At 41.7% G+C, this 22,687-nt stretch overlaps 1 protein-coding gene across 3 annotated transcripts in view; it reads right to left on the bottom strand.

Annotated features, from left to right (window-relative positions):
- Positions 1–5,432: 5,432 nt before the first annotated feature.
- The window catches only part of parlb (presenilin associated, rhomboid-like b), a 40,356-nt gene continuing 23,101 nt past the window's right edge, over positions 5,433–22,687 (bottom strand). For 2 of the 3 annotated variants that reach the window (XM_078207317.1, XM_078207319.1), the window contains exons 8-9: positions 20,703–20,800; positions 14,969–17,476 (exon numbers count right to left, since the gene is read on the bottom strand). In XM_078207317.1, the coding sequence (XP_078063443.1) occupies positions 17,362–17,476; positions 20,703–20,800 (213 nt within the window). In that variant the 3' untranslated portion in view covers positions 14,969–17,361. Of the gene's footprint in view, positions 6,989–14,968; positions 17,477–20,702; positions 20,801–22,687 lie in introns of those variants that run through there. The other variant, XR_013496980.1, reaches the window with a different exon arrangement.

Below are 22,687 nucleotides of genomic sequence, written 5' to 3'. Positions count from 1 at the left end.
GCATTTTTTCATGAAAGGGGTTGTGGAAATTTGGAAAACTCCCCAGTGTTGCCAACCCACCAGGATTGGTCTGGCGTCAATAGGAATTGAAGATCAATCTCCAGGACACTGCTGTGTGCAACCCTGGAGAAAAGTTAGGACATTAAAAAAGATTGGCTGACTCCCCCCCCGATGCTCATCCCCAATCGCTGGCCTCCCTCCCTCTGTCAGCAAGAAATATTGATGGTTGTGATGCAGCCCAAATGCAGAGTGGCAGTGGGAACCCGCACCCTATCGATCACCCCTCCAGAGGCCCCACCCCTATCAGGCCCGGTCCTACATTAGGCCCTGCCCCCTGGCACTGCTCAACGCCCAGTGGACAGTGCCAAGGTGCCCCCTTGGTGTTGGCACTTTGCCCCTTAAGCAGTGTCAGGGAGCCCAGGCTAGCACTGCCAAGGTGGCAATGCCAAGGGGGCACCTCCCCAGCGCCCAATCCTCTGGGGGGCTCGGATTGCCCCCCCTTCACTCCAGCGAGTTGGGGCCACCACTAGCGAGCCCGGAGATTTCAGTTCTGGGCCCGATAATTATATGTAAAATAGATTTAAATTGTGATTTGAATAAATTATGTAGCTGCGCCGATTTCTGGTGTGGAGCTGATGGCGCCAGAAATCCAGCAGCCAGAGATGTGCGGAGGCTGTGGCGCCCAGCGGGGAGCCTGCAAAATGGCCTCCGCTCAAGTCTCCTGACCTGCTGCACTACAAAAGCAGCGCAGCGGGATGGGAGAATCGCTCCCCCCCCCCCCCATAACAATCTCTGAAATTGCTTAATGAAATCAAAGTAGGTTCTGTGTGCTGACTGCTTGTAAAATACCAAGGACTAGATTTGTGATGTGTTCTCTGCCTCAATATTGCTAGTTGCTGCCTATTAGCGCTGAGCTGATTGGATTAATTACTGCAACTGGCCTCACAATAGGAGAGAGAAAAATCAGCTAGCATTCGCTACTCATGATTGGGATTGAGTGAACTTTAAGAGCCACTGTGTACGTGACCGATGAGGACAAAATTAGCTGCAAAGCACTCAATGCTCACATAGAGTGTTGGTTCTCAAGACCTGAGCTCAGACATGGCCAGTTGGGTGAGGTAACTGCAGAACTATTCTCCAGAACGAGTCAGTTACTTTAGGAATGGAAGAAATAAAGGCAAGAATATTCTGGAAAATGCCTCTTCTTGGCTTGCTTATTTTCTCTCTTATTTGTGATATTTCGAATTGACATATCTCAACCTAGAGGTGATTCCTGCATCACAACCATCAATATTTCTTGCTGACTGGTCAATATTTTAAGGACCTAGTCTGTATGTAATTACTAGCTGACAACAATCAGCACAGATTGGGCCTCCATCTCTTCCATGCCATTCCTATGTGAGTCTTGCTGGTTGCAGATAAGATTTGTCTTCTTGTAAACTGAAATTCTGTCAAGAATGCAAACACCTCCTAACAGCGTGTAGCATCAGAGCTGAAAGAAAATGAAACAAGGGCACTGGATAGCAATGAAGGGAGTATGAGAAGGGAAAAAAGATGATAATGAGTGTGTGAGAGAATGGTCATGAAGGCAAGAAAGAAGGGGGAATATAGATAGCATTGAAGAGAAACAGACAGTGGATGGCAATAAAGGAAAAACAGTATTGGATCTATAGATAGCATTGAAGGGGAAATAAATGGCAATGAATATAATTGGGATGAGAGATTGCAATGAAAGAGGGAAGTGTAAATGGAGCACTGAAGGGGAGAATCAATGGCAATAAAGACAAAAATTTAAGGGGTAAAAGCTAGGAGCAATACTTTGGAGTGAAAGAAAGGAGAAGTTGGAAGTAGAGATTTGGCTTGAAGTGAGGAGGAGATTGCCAGTACAGCATTCACCGAAATGAGTGGAGAAGAAGAGCGCCAGTATAAGTTGCGATTCAACTTAAACATGGATGGGCAGTAGTGGCAGCTTGACTGGGAGTGCAACAAGAGTAACAGTTTTAATTGAGGGGTAAGGTTGGAAGAGTAAAGAATGTATTGGAAAGAGTGGGGAGTTTGATGTCTCTGAACTGGGTGTGAAATGAGTTAAATGCCTCTGAACCTGGGAGAGTTGGGAAAAGTGACGATCTTGTTGGTCTGTTGAAAGAAGATAATGTTAACCTAACCTCCCCAGCGTGGTAGTGTAAAGATGCACTTTCAGAGACTCCATTAGTGGACACAAAAATTATTTATTAAGAATTGTACAGCAGCCGCATGGTTGAAGCTAGTTCCAAAATATCTCTTTGCCGACGAACCTCTCTCACCATGGTTGATTCCACACTTTGACTCCTGATTGGTCACACGAGCAAATGACTCTTACTCTGGAGTGTTTTCCTATAAGGGACATTCACCACATCCCTCTCCCTTTAAGTCCTTTATATAATCCTCAATTATTAATTCACTCCTCAATTATTAATTCACTCAGTCCTAAATATTAACTGAACATTATATATATATATGAGTTGGGCAATTATAAATTAAGTATTTAAGGGGTTTTCTGTTCCTTGTAGAGTGGCGTAATTCTGTGGTCTGAGATGCTTCCACAAGATCGACATTAACAGAAACTGCAATAATGGGTACCTCCTCTGGCACAGGCAGTTCATTGCTATTTGCTTCCATGGAGACATCAGTTGTGTCAACAACAATCAATCAGATACTTCAGTGCTTATAGGTTCAAAAACATTTCTTGATGGCAACACTGATTGCTGGAGAACCTTCTACTCCTCAAGTAGTCCAATTGTTTACAAACGACCCATTCCTCCATGTCCACTTGGAATGAAAGGGGTCCAGTCTCAGACAATAATTCTGGGGATCCAACTTGATCTACTACCAAAGTTTGTCACGTATACAAATTCATTTACTTTAAGTGTCTATGCTGTGTGAATCATGGCTAGCTTCTGATTACTTTGGGTTGCTTCTACCCTCTCTGGCAAATTTGGAAACACGAGGCTCAGTCTCATTCTGAGATGACATTTCATTAGCAGTTCTGCTGGTGGAACTCCCTTTGTTGTATGTGGACTTGTCCGATAGCAAAGGAGGAATCGTGAGAATTTGGTCTTCACGGTTCCGCCTGACAGTTTCTTTAGGTCAAACTTGAAAGTTTGGATGGCTCTCAGTGTGTTTGATGCTGGGTGGTAAGCTGCAGTTCTAATGTGTTTAATGGCATTGAGAGTGGTGAAGTTTTGGAACTCAGCACTTGTGAATACAGTTCTATTGTCAGATACCACGACTTTAGGTAATCTATGAGTTGAAAAACATTGGCGTAATCGTTCGATGGTAACATGCGATGTCGGTGATTTCACCTCAAAAATATCCATCCATTTAGAGTGTACATTAATCACAAGCAAAAATATTGTGCCCAGGAATGGACCAAAATAATCGATATGGATTCATACCCATGGTCGGCCAAGTCATTCCCAAGGGTGTAGTGGGGCTGCAGCAGGCAATGTCTGTTGCAGTTGGCACTGCTGACAGTGCTTGACTAGCTTCTCGATATCAGCATCAATGCCAGGCCACCATACACACTAGTGAGCATCTTCATCTTAGGGAATCCAGGATGAGCTCTGTGTAATTCAGTTAGGAGCAGCTCTCTGCCTGGTACAGGAGTGATTACTGTTGCTCTTCAGAGTATGATGCCATCCTGACAACTTAATTCATTCTTGTGGGTAAAGAATGGTTTCATTTCCTTAGAAACTGGCTCATTTACCCATCCTATAAATATTTTTCCTCTCACTTTGGACAGAAGTGGATCTTGATTGGTTCAGATCCTGATTTGCTTCGCTGAGACTGGCCATGTGTCTAAAAATTTAATGCCATGCTGATTTGTTGTAATCCTGGAGCAGATGTGATGCTTTCTTGCAAGGGTAGGTGGCCAAGCGTATTTGCATTCACTGTGTGTGTTCCAGGTCGGTGCCTGAAATGTGTGCTTGCCCATCACAATGACTGATGTCCCTGTATCCACTTCCATCTTAAGAGGCTTCCCATTTACCAAGAGCGTTACAGTAATAGTGTCTATCTTGCCTGTTTTTAGATTAAACAGAAGAGAGTAAGTACCAGAATTATTGGGGCTAAGCTCTTCCACATTGTATACTTGTAACACCTTATTTGATCGATTACTTGGCGATCTTGACTTAACTTGACTTAACTCTGCATTGATTTATCAAATGTCCTCTTCTATAACAAAAAAACTCAGCCTCCTTAAACTGGCATGATTCAGGAATGTGGTTACCTCCACATTGGTAACATTCCACTTAATAATTATTGTCTGATTGCCTATTCTGTAACTTTTTGTTTTGTTGGTGGCTGAAATTGTTTCCTACTTTGCAGTTGCTTTGGTGGTTTTGGTGCCATGGCTGACTGCAGTTACCGCCCTTACTGGTGAAAGGTGCCATTTTGTATGCTCTGCAGCTTTTGTTCATATTTTTCAGCACTTTCCATGGCCAGTGCTTTCCTCATTACTTGTTTAAAATTTTTATTGACCTCTGAAAGCAATCTGCATTGAATAGCATTGTTGTTCATGCCACAGACTAACCATGTCATGTAGGGTGGCTCCAAAATCACAATACTCTGATAGTGCTTCAGTTTAGCAATGTCATGATTGATTCATCTGGGGCTCTTACCCTCAAATTGAATTTGAGTCTCTGGAGTATGGCTGATGGTTGAGTTTGCAGTTGATGCTCACTAAATGATTTGGACTTGAGCACATTTGGGACTGCAAGACTGTGAATAAGGTTATAGGTCTGAGTTCCACAAACACTGTCTGTGTGGAGTTTGCACATTCTCCTCGTGTCTGCATGGGTTTCCTCCAGGTGCTATGATTTCTATGATAATACAAGCCGTGGTAGTAGTTGACCCGATTGGTCACACAGGCCACGTGACCCCTGCTCTGCTGTGTTCCCCTTAAAGGAACAATCACCACAGTTAGCTTTAAATTACCCACTAAAGATTGCATTGCTTGCATTTCGGAAGGCTAAAAATCTGACAATGGTGAAATATCTACATGATTAACCAGAATTCTAACGTTCAACTGAAGAAAAACAAAGATTTCCAAGGGAACATCTTAGTTTGTCAGAAAAGTGCATTACCAATTTTTCCCTTTCAATATTTGGATTTCCCCCTTCTTGATTTCGGTTCTTTTTTGATCCAAAACAAATGAAAGAATGTTGGGTATAACTACAGATTAAGTTACAAAGACCCTATTTTTCTTCGGGGAGTCATATAGGCTCAGGAAGAGAGCCAGTGTTGGGTTGTCAGCTTTGTGGGTGTTGTGCCAACTTTTCAAAGCTGTTGGCAAGCTGTTGCTAGCTTTTCGGTTGGCTTTAATGATGATTGGCTGCCTCTCAATATGGTATCTAACAGTGACCTGCTGCAAAAACTCTTCAGTTACCCGATTTGACATTCAGTAATTGTTTAATTTCTCAGAGGTACTTTATTTTTGAGCAGTCTACTGAAAACCCCAGAGGCTGGTTTAGGGCCATTTGGTATTTGTTTCAGTACAGGACATTAAAATGACCTCATATCTAAGCACTGGATAGTCACGCTCCAGTACACATTACTGATCTCAATGAATAGCTTTAGTCATGTTGCGTTTTAGCTCGTAGGTAAAAGTGACTTGCAGTTTACTGTAAAGAACAGAAATAAAATCACAATTTCCGTTGCCATCTCAGGTTAAATCAACATTGTGATCATGTTTCTTGGGGAACATTGCTCACTTCACTACATCCATCATTGCACCTTACTGCCAGAGGGAACACACGGCACATTCGAGGGAACACACTGCACATTCACTATATCTATCATCACACCTTATCACCTGAAAAACATAAGGACATAAAATACAGAAGCAGGAGTAGGCCTTTGGTCCACTCAAGTCTGCTCTCCCATTCAGTAAGGTCTGATTTTAATCTCAACTCCACTTTTGGTCTTACCCCTCTATACCTTGACCCTTTTACAGTCCAAAAATCTATTGATTTCAATCTTCAATATACTTAACAACCAAACATCAATAGTGCTCTGGGATCAAACATTCCAAAGATACAAAACCATTTGAGTGGATTGTTTTCCTCATTTTAGTCCTAAATGGCTTTACGCTGAGTCATTGTGCCCCAGTTTTAGACTCTCTAACAGGAGGGAACAGGTTCTCTGTATTTACCCCATCAGAATCTTATATGTTTCCTGAGATCACCTCTCATTCTTCTAAACTCCAGAGTATAGGCCCATTCATCTCAATATCTTCTCACAGGACAACTTTATAAACAATTTATCTAGTAAACCATCATTGCATTGCCTCTAAGGCAAGTATATCCTTCTTTAGATGTGGACACCAAAAAAAATGGTCTTTCAGGTAATGGTCTCATTAAAGCCCTGTACAATTAAAGCAAGTGTTCCTTACACTTGTACTCCAAATATTTGAAATAAAGGTCAACATACCATTTGCTTTCCTGACTGCTTGTGTGCCTGCATGATAACTAGTTTTATGTACAAGGGCACCCAAATTAATGTGAACATTCAACATTTCATAGTTTCTCATCATTTAAAAACATTTCTGTTATCCTTTCTTATTCCTCATGTGAATAACCACATTTCTCCACATTATACTCCATTTGCAACCTTCGTGTCCACTCATTAATCATTAACCTGTATCTCTTTGCAGACTCTGTGAGCGAGATTTTCCAGCTCCTATATTTGGAGGCAGGGGCCAGGAAAATGGGAGAAACCATGTCTGCCCACTTATGGGGGAATTTCCCAAGGGTGACCGAGGACAAAGTAGGTCACCTGCTCCACAGAGGTGGGTAGCCAATTAGAACAATTATTGAAGACCCACTTAGGGATCATCTGTAGGTGATGGCAGTTTTTTGTTGTCGGAATGGCCTCTCATTGATTGCAGAATCTTCCAGCTCCTTGATGGTAGCCTCCCAAGGAATCCAGGGGAATATCAAAGCCGGAGGTTCTATGTAAAAAGTAAAGTTTATTTATTAGTCACAAGTAGGCTTACATTAACACTGCAATGAAGTCACTGTGAAATTCCCCTAGTTGCCACACTCTGGAGCCTGTTCGGGTTAATACACCTAACCAGCACGTCTTTCAGACTGTGGGAGGAAACTGGAGCACCCGGAGGAAACCCACGCAGATACGGGGAGAACGTGCAAACTCCACACAGACAGTGACCCAAGCCGGGAATCGAACCTGAGTGGGCGCTGTGAGCCAGCAGTGCTAACCACTGTGCCACCATGCCATCCCACATAGTTCATATGCTGCCAGGAGGAAAGGCCAAAGCCATGACCAAGACCAATCCTGAAGAGGGGTCTCCCCCCTCTACAGTGATAATCCTGCCGGGTGTGGGCCTCTTCATTTTCAAATTTGCAGCAGGTGTCCAAGAAACCCCATTGCCTTTCCACCTCAGCAGCGCTCATGTCTCCAGCCATCCTGGGCTACAAGTCCTCTCATTAGGTCTATTATCTGAGATATGTAGACACTGTCTTTAATAAGACAGTGAATGCAGAGGCTTTCAATTGTGAGGATACGTCCCAAAAATTTGCATCAATGGTGTCTTGACAACCTGCACGTGCTAGCGACCTCTATATCGCCATGCATCAATGTCTTGTTGCCCACTGGAAAATTTAACACTTTATGTCCTCCTCGAAGCTTACTTTCTGTGTTTATGTTCCTCATCTAGCTTTGTACCATTCGCAAACTTAGATACATTACTCTCTGTCATAGAATCATAGACAGCCTATAGTGCAGAAGGAAGCCATTTGGCCCATCAGATTTGCACCAACTCTCTGACAGAGCATCTTACCCAGGCTCACCCCCCTACCCTATCCCCATAACCCCACATATTTACCCCGCTAATCCCCCTAACCTACATATCTTGGAACACTAAAGGAAAATTTAGCATGACCAATCCACCTAACCTGCACACCTTTGGACTGTGGGAGGACACCAGATCATCTGGAGGAAACCCACACAGACATGGGGAGAATGTGCAAACTCCACACAGACAAATTAGGTCCCTTCATCTGTGTATTTAATATGGAGGAATATATCACTGATATCGTCATTTTATCATCTGGAGAAACACCAAATATTCTGATATCCATCATCTCAAATTATCTACAATAAAGCAGAAAGATCATAATAAAAAAAAAATCAGAAGTCTTATCTTCATGGTCAGAACCTTGATAATTGACCCAAAGTAAAATAGAGAACAAAATGAACTTTCAAAAAGAATCACCTTTGTTTATTGTGGTCAACACATATATAGTTAAAGATCCCTTTTCTAGTGAAAGTATCTGATGTATACGGTAATATTTGTCCCAGTCAGGAACTGATCCAGCACTCTCATGAAGGTACAGAATGAATCAGCTTTTACTTGGCAGCATAGTCCAAAGGTCTGCCGTTGGAAAAGAAGAACCACTTCCTCTGTGTTAATTCATACACAGGCCCCAGACCTCCGCAAACTATTAAACTGAAATAATTTGTCTAGACCCTGCATTATTTTATCAGCATCAATTAAATCAGGCTCGAATTTAAAGTATATAGGTCCATCTGAGGAGTTTTGCAAGCCTGTAGTTTTCTTTTAACATCCCATAGAAGAGTAGCAGTGAGAGGAGTCTGGATACACACCACTGGTCACGATGTATGGATAATTACAGGATGTGCTTCATCATCTGATTCTCTGAAACTTTCACCCATTAGAGAGGGTGGAAAATTTCAGAGGTGGCCTTTTCTTTGTTCTATCACAATCCATATCTTTTCTCCTGGACGACTTGGTTCAGGAATAGGAAATTAGGAAAATTAGCTGGAGTTTGAGCCTGGAAACTGGACAGAGCCAGCACCCAATGTTTGTATCAGTTTAGTGGGATAAAAATGTTTGGTAGAATTTGAACAGGAGGGCACAGTCTGGAATTATCTGGAAATAGTCAAATTCCTGAAGAAGGTTGTGTGCCGTTGGTTAGGTTGTTGTTTGCTACACAGAGATATGGTGAAACCTTTCTATCCATAGTCCAAATTGTCAGCTGGTTTTCTTGAGACGACAGTACTATCCAACTTCGTTTATCCATTTGCTGTCTAAATGAGAATTGAAGGCTGAGGGGTGACCTAAAATTAGGAAAGGTTTTAACAGGATGGATACAAAGGCAATATTTCCTCTTGTAGGGAGTGACGTAACTAGGGGCCATCAATATAAGACAGTCACCAAGAAATCTAACGGGAATTTAGAAGAAATGTTTTCACCCAAAGAGTTGAGAACATGGAATACACAACCACAGGAAATGGTTGGAGCAAATAGTATAAACGCACTTAAGGAGAAACTAGACAAGTATATGAGGGTGAGGGGAATGGAGGATTATCTTATTGATTAACAATAACATAAAGGGTCATGGGGCTAGTGGGTGTAAAAGTCATGGAAGTGTCCAATCTGCCATGATCATATTAAATGGCGGAACAGGCTTGACGGGCTGAATGGCCTGCACCTGTTCCTATATTACGATGTTATGATGGTAGATTTAGATGAGAGGAGATGGGAAGAAAATTGAATGCAGCATAAAAATCAACATGGTTGGGCTTATTGATCTGTTTTCGTGTCACAATGTATCCTACTTAATCCAATTCATTTTGGTACCATGGCAGTCACTCGCAGCTATTTGGTGTTGATCGTTAACTAGGCGCGAAAAGATTGAAGGTTGATCTTGCTAAGATTACAGTTGATGGATTTTTAGTTCTGCGTCCATTGACCGACCAGCAAACTATCCCACCAGATTTGGATGTTCCAGGAGCTGCTGCTGCTCAAAGCATTGTTAATAGTTTTTATTGAAGGACAGAGATGGGGAATGTTAGTGGACGGAGCAGGTCAAGCGGGGGGTGGGGGGAGGGGAAGCTACATTGTGCAAAGTAACAGTATAGTATGTCACCCAGAGAAGCATAATGTTTTGAATACATTACGTAAGTAGCTATGGGTGTCATAGCTATAATGCATGTACAACCCTGGGTATGGACTGAGCGTTGTATTAAATAATGTTTCCCAGGAGATAAAGATTTGCAGAAACAGGAGAAGAGCAAAGAGTTAATTTTCTTATTTTCAGCCAAATATTGCATCATCTGTCAGGGTTGTGGCAATAGCTTGTAAAACATTGAAGCTACTTCTCACTCAGGGTCACAAATACCTTTAAAGCTAAGGGGTCAACGAGTCCGAACAATGGAGTAGAAGAAAACAAAATGATGGGAGCCTGAAAACAGATTATATTAATTAACTAGATTGGATTTGTTTAACTTGAAGTTAGTAATTTATCAATTGGCAACTGACTGGTCCAATTGCAATTTTCTTCCTGCACCAAATGGTGCACTAAGGCAAACTTTTGTCTATCTCCATAGCTAGCAACTCCCAGAACAGGTCACTCGTCTGTTGCCAGGGGCTTATAGCTTGAGAAGCGCCACTCCACATCAAGTGTGGCTGACCAGGATTCTCTCCTGCTGTTACTGCCAACCATTGGCATGTTGGAAGGATTTTGCAGGTTGGCACTCAACTGGCCATAAGACCATATGATGTAGGAGCAGAATTAGGCCATTCAGCCCATCAAGTCTGCTCCGCCATTCAATCGTGACTGATATGATTCTCATCCCCATTCTCCTGCCTTCTCCCCGTAACCCTTAATCCCCTTATTGATCAAGAACTTACCTACCTCTGTCTTAAAGACACTCAATGACCTGGCCTCCACAGCCCTCTGTGGCAAAGAGTTCCACAGATTCACCACCCTCTGGCTGAAGAAATTCCTCATCTCAGTTTTAAAGGTGTCCCTTCACTCTGTGGTTGTGCCCTCAAGTTCTAGTCTCTCCCAGTAGTGGAAACATCCTCTCCATGTCCACTCTATCTAAGCCTCTCAGTATCCTGTAAATTTCAATTAGATCGCCCCTCATCCTTCTAAACTCCATCGAGTATAGACCCAGACTCCTCAACTGCCCCTCATATGACAAACCCTTCATTCCTGGGATCATTCTTGTGAACCTCCTCTGGACCCCCTCCAAGGCCAGCACATCCTTTTTTAGGTATGGGACCCAAAACTGCTCACATTATTCTAAATGGGGTCTGATCAGAGCCTTATACAGCCTCAGCAGTACATCCCTGCTCTTGTATTCTTGCCCTCTAGAAATGAATGCTAACATTGAATTTGCCTCCCAAACTGCCAACTGAACCTGCATATTAACCTTAAAAGAGTCCCTTTGTGCTTCAGATTTTCAAAGCCTTTCCAATTTGAAAAGTAATCAACGCTTCTATTCTTCCTACCAAAGTGCATAACCTCGCACTTTCCCACGTTATATTCCATCTGCCACTTCTTTGCACTTCCTCAACACTACCTGTCCCTCTACATATCTTTGTATCATCCATAAATTTAGCAACCATGCCCTCAGTTCCATCTTCCAGATCGTTAATGTATAAAGTGAAAGTTGTGGTCCCAACACTGACCACTGTGGAACACCACTAGTCACCATTGCCATCCTGAAAAGGACCCCTATTCCCCACTCTCTGCCTTCTGTCTGTCAGTGAATCTTGTATCCATGCCAGTACCTTGCCTCTAACCATTGGCTCTTAGCTTATTTAGCAGTCTCCTGTAAGGCACCTTGACAAAGGCTTTCTGAAAATCCAAATAAATCATGTCCACTGGCTCTCCTTTGTCTAATTTCTTCGTTACCTCCTCAAAGCATTCTAATAAATTAGTGAGACATGACCTCCCTTTGACAAAGCCATGCTGACTCAGCCCTATTTTATCATGCATTTCCAAGTACTCCGCAATATGGACTCCAAGATCTTACCCAATACTGGAATATTGAGAGGTCAGGCTAACTGGCCTATAATTTCCCATCTTCTGCATTGCTCCCTTCTTAAATAGGGGTATTACATTAGCCTTTTTCCAGTCCTCTGGGACCTTCCCTGACTCCAGTGATTCCTAAAAGATCACCACCAATGACTCCACAATTTCCTCAGCTATCTCCTTAGAACCCTGAATCCATCCGGTCCAGGTAATTTATCCACCTTCAGACATTTCAGCTTCCCTAGCACCTTCTCCTTGGCAATGGCCACTAATTTACCTCGGCCCCCTGACTCTCTTGAAGGTCTGGCATGTTACTGGTATCTTCCACCATGAAGAATGATACAAAGTACCCATTCAATTCCTCTGCCATTTCTTTGTCCCCCATTGCTACTTCTACAGCCTCATTTTCCAGCAGTCCAATGTCCATTCTTGCCTCTCTCTTTCCTTTTATAGATCTAAGAACACCCTTGCAATCTGCTTTTATATTACTCGCTAGCTTACCCTCATATTTCACCTTACTGTTTTTTAAGTTGTCCTCTGCTTGCTTTTAAAGGTTTCCCAATCCTCTGGTTTCTCACTATTCCTCGCCTCACGGTATCTTTCCTTTGCTTTTATGCTGTCCCTGACTTCTCTTATCAGCCATGGTTGCCTCGTCCTCCCCTTAACATGCTTCCTCTTCCTTGGAATGAACTTATCGCTGGAATTATCGTCCTGCCCACCATGGGAATCGGAGCAGACAAGGGCAGACCATGGAAAGGTCCGTTGATCTCGGGCGGAATTTTACGGTTTCGGGACAAACGAGGCCAACCTGTTTGACCACATTATGAACATATCTTCCTTCAAGTCCTGGAATGGGACTTGAACCCAGAGCTTGACTCAGAGGCAAGGACACTACCCACTGCATCACAGGACTCTTACCCTAGTAACTTTTTAAAACATTTATTCATTCAGGGGACATGGGCATCACTGGCTGGCCAGCATTTATTGCCCATCCCTAATTGCCTTTGTTTAGAGGGCAATTGACAGTCAACCACATTGCTGTGGCTCTGGAGTCACATGTAGACCAGTCCAGGTAAGGACAGCAGATTTCCTTCCCTAAAGGACATTCGTGAACCAGATGGGTTTTTCCGAGAATTGACAATGGTTTCATGGTCATCAGTAGATTCTTAATTCCAGATATTTTTTTTTTGAATTCAAATTCCACCACCTGCCGTGGCGGGATTCGAACCTGGGTCCCCAGAACATTAGCTGAGTTTATGGATTAATAATCTAGCGATAATACCACTAGGCCGTCGCTCTCCTAATAATTGTAATTAATTGGTGAAGGAGCAGTGGTTAAAGATAATTACCTCAGATTGGCAAAAGATAGGAAGCACTGTTCCACAAATATCACTGATAGACTATTGTTCACAATTTACACAAAAGACTTGGACATTGGAAGTAACATTTCAAAATTTGTGGATGACACCATGTTAGTTGGGAATACATTAATTTGATTTGATTTATTATTGTCACATGTATTAGTATACAGTGAAAAGTATTGTTTCTTGCATGCTATACAGACAAAGCATACCGTTCATAGAGAAGGATAGGAGTGCAGAATGTAGCGTTACAGTCATAGCTAGGGTGTAAAGATCAACAAACTTGTAGCATGGGATTGCAATTGACAAATGAGCTTCCTCTCACTGGATCGTTGGTTCCCTAACATTTCTGGGAGGTTATTTATGCCCTCTTTTGTGAACTCAGAACCAAAGTATGCGTTCAATTCTTCTATCTTGCTTTGTTCCCATTATTTTATTAATTGTTTTCTCTTTTTGCTCAGGGGAGGAGGCTCAGGTGGAACATAAACACTATCTTTTGGGGTGAATGGCCTGTTTCTGTGCTGTAAATGCTATGTAAAATTCCTTGATTCAGTGATCCATATATAAGGCCATTTTCAAACAGTGAGTGATACAGCCATTCTTATGATAGATTAACTCCAAATTCCATGGAACGCGCAGTGTATTTTTCTCGGAACACTGCGTAGCAGCAAATAGCCACTCAAAGGGGGAACAGGAGTTAATTTGTAACCTGCTTTATTTACAATCATAATCAATTGAGGGCATAAAATATGAATATTGTGTCTATAATTCTCAAGGTTTGCAACCCTGCTTAATACGCAACTGTGTTAATAGACACCATACAACTCTTCTTCACTTATTAAACTGACTTGTTTATTTAAGTGCATATGGATTACTTGTAAGCAGTAGGCCACTGCATTAAGCTGAACAGTTGTTGGCTTAAGTTGATGATAGCTGTGGTGAGCAATTAACCTTGTTTCATAGTTGGGACAAGAACTTCCATTGAAAAACCATATCTGAATGCACTGAATTTATTCTGTATTTCATACTTTTAATAAACTCACTCAGTTAAGCATAATATATGGACGGAAGCAAGGTTAAACTGAGCAGCACAACAATGGGACAATTCACTGGAAAACAGCAAAGCAACACAGTGCAGCAGTATAGTAATAATAATTACACAATTTGATAGATTCCAGCACTTCATTGAAATCTTAAAAAGAACGATCTTGTATTATTACAGGGCACGACCACAGGAACTGTGTTGTCTGCAGACATTTTGAATATTAGACCCTAGTAGTTGCTGGGAGCACAGGAATATAAAGCAGTTGTATGGAAACTCTGCAATCGAGAAACAAGAGTTTTTCTATACTTGATATGTTCCCAGTCTCAAACCTTTATTATCTGGCGACAGCGATGACTACTTTGTTTACAGCATTTAGTTGTATGTCCTAGCAGGTGACAGCCCTTTGCCTCTAAAACAGAAAATTCTGGGTCCCAATACCATTACATCCTTAAGCACATAATCTAGACTGACACTACAGGCTAGCACCAGTGGAGGTGTTATGATGGAATTGTAACCTAGAACCTGGCAGCCACAAAACTCAACTGTTTGATGAGTGCTCCTCGTGCCATGACAAACATTCTTCCCTCATGCATTCATGTGCTCTTTGGAGGACCTTGTGTGAGCAAGTGGCCACCACGTGTGACTGTTTTTTCAAAAGAAGTCCATTATTAAAGTGCTTTGGAACATCCTAAGGACTCAATAAAGTGCAATCTATATGTTAGCTGGTTCTTTAATCAATTTAACTACTGGTTCAGGTGATATTTCACTATGGAAGGTATTACAACATCAAAATTACAGTGGGGGTTGAATCATCATCATATTAAGCATAAATTAGAAAATAGACAATAGGGAAAAATCGGACTGGGGTGAGGAGGGGATGTGGAAATACACATTCAAATTCAGATACCAATGCTGTGCTCAAGTCTTGCCTTGTATTTCTTCTGAAGATTATGAAATGAATACGTAAGCCATTTCATTTTATTATTAGATTGTATTTTATATACACCAGCACTTCCTTCTGTTCTTCCCAGTGATCACCCCTTTAAAACAATACACCTGAGCCAATATATGATGTAAAAAGACACCCAGATTCACCTATTTGAAACACCGGCTAAACCAGTAAAGCAACCTGCTTTGTCTTGCTCTTTTCCAATCTTTATACAAAGATACGCCAAGTAAAACATGGGGGTGGCATTAAGAAATCTGACTGATTTTGATACTTGGAATGGTAATAATTTGAGTAGTGAATTCAACTTGATACAGCTTTCCTAATCCTAAAAATACAGGGTAACTGTTCTGAAACTGTGCTATATTGATGATTTCTTTCTAGTAACATGATGAGATTAACAAGATGGCTGAGCATTCAGATGGCATTGTCCCTTTATGCAGTAGCAAATCAAGAGATGATATGTCACCTGTAGCACATAACATTCAGTGATGACATTCTGAGCATCTGAATGTTTCAGCACTGGAGTTCTGGTGAGCAGTTATATGCATTACAGAGCTCACTGAACATTTTCTACTTAAAATGCAACATGGTGGGGGAGACAAGTAGTGGACCACCTCTGAAAGCCTGTAATACCCCTACACACTGAGTCACTGAGAAACCCTGCCACCCTTTGCACATTCAGGAATGGGCCTGTCAGTTAGGCTGCTCGCCTGCTCAAAATGGCTAGCAACCAATCAGAAAGAGACCAAGGGGGCATGGTGGTCCTTTAAAAAAATACACCTGAGCCGATATACGATGTAAAAAGATACCCAGATTCACCTATTTGAAACACAGGCTAAACCAGAAAAGAGGGGGCACTGCTGTCTCACAGCACCAGGGACCCAGGTTTGATTCCCGGCTTGGGTCACTGTCTGTGTGGAGTTTGCACATCTCCCCGTGTCTGCGTGGATTTCCTCCGGGAGCTCCGGTTTCTTCCCACAGTCCAAAGATGTGCAGGTTAGGTGCACTGGCCATGCTAAATTCTCCGTCAGTGAACCCGAACAGGTGCCGGAATGTGGCGACTAGGGGATTTTCACTAACTTCATTGCAGTGTTAATGTAAGCCTACTTGTGACTGATAAATAAACTTTACTTTAAAGTAAGAAAAGAGGAGTCTCAGACTTTAAACTGTAATAACGGCAAACCATAAGCTTTCATTGCCGATCACTAAATAATGATTGACAATGAACCTGAAATATTCTATGTTCTAAAAGCAATAATTAGATGTGAAATTAAATCCCCAATATTTTCCATCTTTAAACCTGTCACTTTGACTGAGGTTCTACCCGTAGCTCCAGAGAACCCTGCAAACCAACAGCCAAACCAGGTAGAGAGGTCTTAGCTGGACAAGCAGTGGGAAGCTACCAGTTCTGTGAGTCAGTGGGCCGCACTGTTTAAATTCCAGTGGTACCCCCTGGATGCACTTTGGTCTTGGGTGAGATCTCCAGATTTGAGTTAAGGGCTTTATCCCTAATTCATTTACATCAGGCAAACAAACACACCAACTGTGCAAATTTCCCAATGATTCTCTTTGAGGACCTTAAATCACAGCGATGGATTTCCAAATGTCAGATACACTTCATTAATCTAAAAAATACCTTGTATTTTTTTAAAAGCTTCAAAGTGTTCAGTTTTCATCGGTGAGCCTTCCTTCAGAGAGGAGTGGGTGTGTATTACAGGAAGCATTTTGACGACTTCACACCTTGTGATGTTTCACCTGAATGGAGACGGATTGCAAACTGTAAACAACAGTCTCAAATTCAGAAACCTTTCGAGCAGTTGAGTTTTTGTTCAAACAGCTGGCCTGAAATCAGGTTTTTTTTTGGGGGTGGTGAGGGGCAGGGGGGAAAGCGGGCTGCAGTGTGGGAGAAAAATTTCTGGCCAAAACCTTTTCTTCGAAATGCTCCTGTTTATTTCTCACTGTACAGTCCCGGAAATCGTTTTAAATACACTCTTTCAGAAGTTAAAAATGTGCTGTAGTTTGTAGCTTTGTCTGAATTTGAGGTCCTGATGTCAATTTCTGCCCCAGCCAGGGCCCAGTTTGTTTGGTTATTGCCTCGATCCTGTGCGTCTCCAAAATCATAGTGAACATCAGTTTTTTTTCTGAAACGCAACTTCTTGCTTAGGAGGGGCCACGTCCTCCATTCCCAGGACCTTTAGTCCTCATGTCATGCCACAACTTCACCAGAGGTTCTCTGTTCTTCCAGATCAGCTCGTGGCCGTAAAAGATATACCAACTGCAAAAAGAGAAAGAAGAGAGTTACTTCAATGATGCAGATACTGCGTGTGATAGTGCCACTTCAAACAATACACTCGATGTACTTATTCCTGGGGTCTCTGAGCAGCTGTACACGGGAGGAGGTGGGCTATATGTAAACAAATTTTAATTAAATTGCAATTATGATGTTTTTGTTATTCGTACTGGGAAAACTATAATGATTTGAAAGCAAAGCAGCGAGAACAGGAGTTATTCCAAAGATCAGAGATGGTAACTCTGATTAGCTGGCTACGTCAGTGAGACAAATAAATAAACTCCTCTCATTGATAAGCAGTAGGGGAATAAACTGTTGTTCCTACTCCCCTTACACTCACAACACAAAACAATCCCTAATTCAGCTTTAAAGTGACAATGCCACTCAGAGGCTTCAGGGTGCGAGTGTGGGAAGTGGTGTAGCACAGAGAGCTTTTCTGAGGTTGGGCTCAAGTGCATTATGACAAATGATGAGGGAGATATGGACTTGGGAGTACTTGGTGGTGCAGATATCATCCCAGTGAATCAATGCTTAAATTTCTCCAAGGTGGAAATCTGGGGGCCTCAAAACTCAACACTATATTCCACAAGATTCAAATAGCTCTGTACTGAATTAGCTATTTAGATTACATTTCCACCTGTCACTCTAATGTCCAAAGTGTACTACTTCACACATTGATATGTTAATATTGCTCACTTATTTACTTAATCCATGTCATATTGCTACTAGTTTCTTAACAATTCAGTAACTAACCTAGCTTAGCATAATTCACAAACTTGAATAGACTTCCCTTGACTGCTAATTCCATTTCCTTTGATTTATATAAGATGTACAAAGGGACCAGGGCGCCCTTGTCCATTAGTCACTGAAGGTTAGCATGCAAGCTAATAGGAAGGCTAATGGAATGTTAGCCTTAATTGCAAGAGGATTTGAGTACAGTAGCGAAGTCTTACTTCAACTGTATAGGAGTTTGGTTAGACTGCACCTGGAGTACTGTGTGCAGTTTGGGTCCCCTTACCTCAGGTAGGATATTATTGCCGGAGAGGGAGTGCAATGAAGGTTCACCAAACTTGTTCCGGGGATGGCAATAGTGTCTTATGAAGAGAGATTGGGCAAACCCTAAGTTTGTATTCTCTAGAGTTTCAAAGAATGAGAGGTAATCTCACTGAAATCTACAAAATACTTAAAGGAATAGACAGGATAGATGCAGATAAGATGTTTCCCTTGGTTGGGGAGTAAAGAACTAGGGGGCACAATTTCAAAATAAGGGGGATGCCACTTAAGACCGAGATGAGGACAAATTTCTTCACACAGATGGTTGTGAATTGTTGGAATTCTCTACCCCAGAGGACAGTGGAAGCTCAGTCTTTTTATGTTTAAAGCAGAGATGGATAAATTTCTGATTAATAATAATGTAAAGGGTTATGGGGATAGTATGTGTAAAAGACATTGAAGTGTCTGATCAACCATGATTGCATCAAATAGTGGAGCAGGTTAGACGGGCTGAATGGTCTACTTCTGTTCCTACCTTCCTTTACTGAGTGAAAAACAGGTTTCCAACATTTGGGAACATCTATTTTTTCCCCCAATTTTTGTCCAACCTCCAATGCCCCAACAAATGTTTCATTCATGTAAGCAATTCTGATCCACAATGTCAGTTAATGTTTTTTGAAAATTCATGGATAGGACACCCATTGATTCTAATGCTGAAGAATTCTAATACATATAGTATGTGTAAAAGACATTGAAGTGTCTGATCAACCATGATTGCATCAAATAGCGGAGCAGGTTAGACGGGCTGAATAAATCCAATTGTTCTCTTAAACAATTTCCCTGATCAGGTTACATTTTGCAAGTGCTTACTTATCCTGTTCATAGCAGAAATGTTTTGTCATTGTTAGAGAACAGAATAGAATCATAGAATGGTTACAGCATAGAAGGCCATTCAGCTCATCATGTCTGCACCAGCTCTCTGCAGGAACAATGCAATTAGTCTCACTCTCCCACCTTTCCCTCATAGTCCTGCAATTTGTTTTCTCTTCAGATAATTATTCAATCCACTATTGAAAGCCACAATTGAATCCAATAGTTACTTATCATAGAATAGAATCCCTACAGTGCAGAAGGAGGCCATTTGGCCCATTGAGTCTGCACCGACTCTCAACATAGCATCTTACCCAGGCCCATCCCCACCCCATCCCCATATCCCCACGCATTTACCTCGCTCATCCCCCCCTAATTTACATATCTTGGGACACTAAGGGGCAATTTTGCATGGACAATCCGCTTAACCTGCGCATCTTTGGACTGTGGAAGGAAACCAGAGCGCCTGGAAGAAACCCACGCAGACATGGGGAGAAAGTGCTAACTCCTTACAGGCAGTCACCCAAGGCCAGAATTGTACCTGGGTCCCTGGCGTTGTGAGGCAGCAGTGCTAACCACTGTGCCACCATGCTGCCTTTAACTTGGTTAGTAATTTGCTCCATTTTCAATAGAAGATGGAAAATTTTCTAACTTTTGGTTCCCGGTGCTATCATTAATCCAATGAGCACTGGAAGATTATAATTAAAATAGTTCCAATTTCCTTTTTTTGGGAAAAAATATAGCTAGAAATCTGTTTGGTTTCAATCTCATTACTTTGTTTGTACCAACTGTTTTTCCCCTGGGCTAATCTCTAGTTTTCTTTGTATTTCTGTGATCGTGTGCAAAGGTCAAGTAGTTCCTCTCTGCTCTAATCCTCTGTTTTCCTCTGTTATTATAATGCCTACTTCCATATTTCCGACCCTTTCTTTTGAGAGACTTATCAAGTATTCTCCTCCTCACCCCCCGAATACTCTTTCTTGCTCTTATTATTTTCCTACACCCCTTTGATCGTTCTGTAATTTTCCCAGCTCTGATTCTTACCCAATATTTTTCGTCCTCACCCATTAAATCATGAGCTTTTGTCTAACCACTTATAGACTATAGTTGCATCGTCCCACAAGTACCTTAACTGGTCACTAATTACTTTCCAAATGATTACACTGTTGGTCTTCAAAATAATTTATTAGTAATTTCTTCCAACCATTGTCTTTTGAATCCAAGATTGCCAGGTCACCTGAAGCATCTTTTCCCCACAATATCATGACACAGACAGCGTGGTGTGCCCACTGCTGTCTTACCACAGATCAAAAGAAAATAACCAATGAAGCTGAAATGACTGCAGACTCACATTCCAAAAAGTGCACCACCCAAGTGAGCTGCGTGGTCGAAAAACTTCCATCCCAGAATCAGGCCTGTTGTATCCATGGCAATAATTGCTTTTAGAGCCTGCAACAGAGAAAACCAGCTAAAACACTGCTGCAAATATCCACCTTAGCTTGTGGTTATATTTAGGAAACAGATGCAATATATCTTGATTTTTAAAAAAACAATAAGAACCATCTCAACAAGATTCAACGGTCAGAGTGTTAACTGAGCCAAGTCATTCACCCACCTTCCTGCATGTTATGTTGAGGGCAAGACATTGTGCGAAGCATTATGTCATATCTTAATGTTCAGGCAAAAGTGATTGAATGTTTATTATTTCCTAAAATGTACAGTGTTTTCTTTTTCAAATACACTTAACAGTTTTGATATAGTGCACTGCCAGGCATAGCAAATCTTGCTGAAGGGCGATTTACTTTAAAAGGCTGCCATGAATGTTCCACATGGCTAATACACATTCTTATTCATTTTACTTAACATCCACAGAAGTATAGATACTGTATAGGAATGCAGTATGAATAGTTCTATGGTTTAGCAGCCTAGCAGGGATAGTATTTAACTAGCAACCCACAGACCATCAGCTTCAACTCCACCTTGTGAAGCTGAGAAACTGAATTCAACATATCTGGAAATGGACCCTGAAACCTGTGGGATTGTTGTCAACACTTCATCGCTGCATTAATGTCCTTCTGTGAAGGGAACATGCTAATTAGGAACAGCAGCAGGCCACTTCACCATTCAATAAGATCATGATAGATCTGACTGTAACCTCAACTCCACATTCCTACCCAGCCCCCGACATCCTTTCACCCCCTTCCTCATCAAGAATCTATCTAGCTCTGCCTTAAAAATAGTCAAAGACTCTACTTCCATCGCCTTTTCAGGAAGAGAGTTCTATAAGCTCACGATCCTCTGAGGGAAAAAATAATTCTCCTCATCTGTCTTAAATGGACAACCCCTTATTTTTAAACAGTGACCCTTAATTCTAGATTCTCCTACAAGTAGAAGCATCCTTTCCACATCCACCCTTACAAGACGCCTCAGGATCTTAAAGGTTTTGATCTAAACTCCAGCAGGTGCAAGCCTAGTCTGTCCAACCTTTCGTCATAAGACAACTGGTCAATTCCAGGTATTAAGTGTAGTAAACTTTCTCTGAATTGCTTCCAACACATTTACATCCTTCCTTAAATGAGACTAATACTTTACACAGTATTCCAGATGTGGTCTCACCAATGCCTTGTATAACTGAAGCATAACCTCCCTACTTTTGAATTCAATTAGCCTTGCAATAAATGACAACATTCTATGAACTTTCCTAATTACTTGCTGTACTTGCATATTAGCCTTTTGGGATTCATGCACTAAGACAACAAGATCCCTCTGCACCTCAGAGCAATCTCACTCCATTTAGATAATACGCTTTTTTTTCTATTCTTCCTGTCAAAACGGACATTTTCACATATGTCCACATTATACTCCCATTTGCCAGATCTTTGCCCTCTCACTTAACTGACTTATGTCCTCTTCACATCTTATTTTCCTACCTATCTTTGCGATAAGTGCCCTATAATAATGTCTTTACTAATAGCTTCTCTCAATTTTCCTGTGACACATGTTAAGACAACTGGCCTGTAGGTTCCTGCTTTCTGTCTCCATTCCTTTTTGAATAAAGGAGTGACATTCTCCATTTTCCAATCTGATGGAACCTGCCCCAAATCAAAGGAATTTTGGAAACTTAAAACCAACACATCAACTATCTCAATAGATAAAGGCAAAATACTACGGATGCTGGGATCTGAAACAAAAATAGAAAATGCTGGAGAAGCTCAGCAGATCTGACAGCATCCGTGGAGAGAGAATAGAGCCAACGTTTCAAGTCAGATGAAGGGTCATCCACACTCGAAACCTGGCTCCATTCTCTCTCACATCAACTATCTCACTAGCCACTTC

The sequence above is a fragment of the Mustelus asterias genome, unplaced genomic scaffold (genome assembly GCF_964213995.1).
Source record: "Mustelus asterias unplaced genomic scaffold, sMusAst1.hap1.1 HAP1_SCAFFOLD_2205, whole genome shotgun sequence".
NCBI classification, from domain to species: Eukaryota; Metazoa; Chordata; class Chondrichthyes; order Carcharhiniformes; family Triakidae; genus Mustelus; species Mustelus asterias.
Note: the sequence above shows the minus strand (reverse complement) of the source record. Positions and strands in the feature narration are given on the sequence as shown.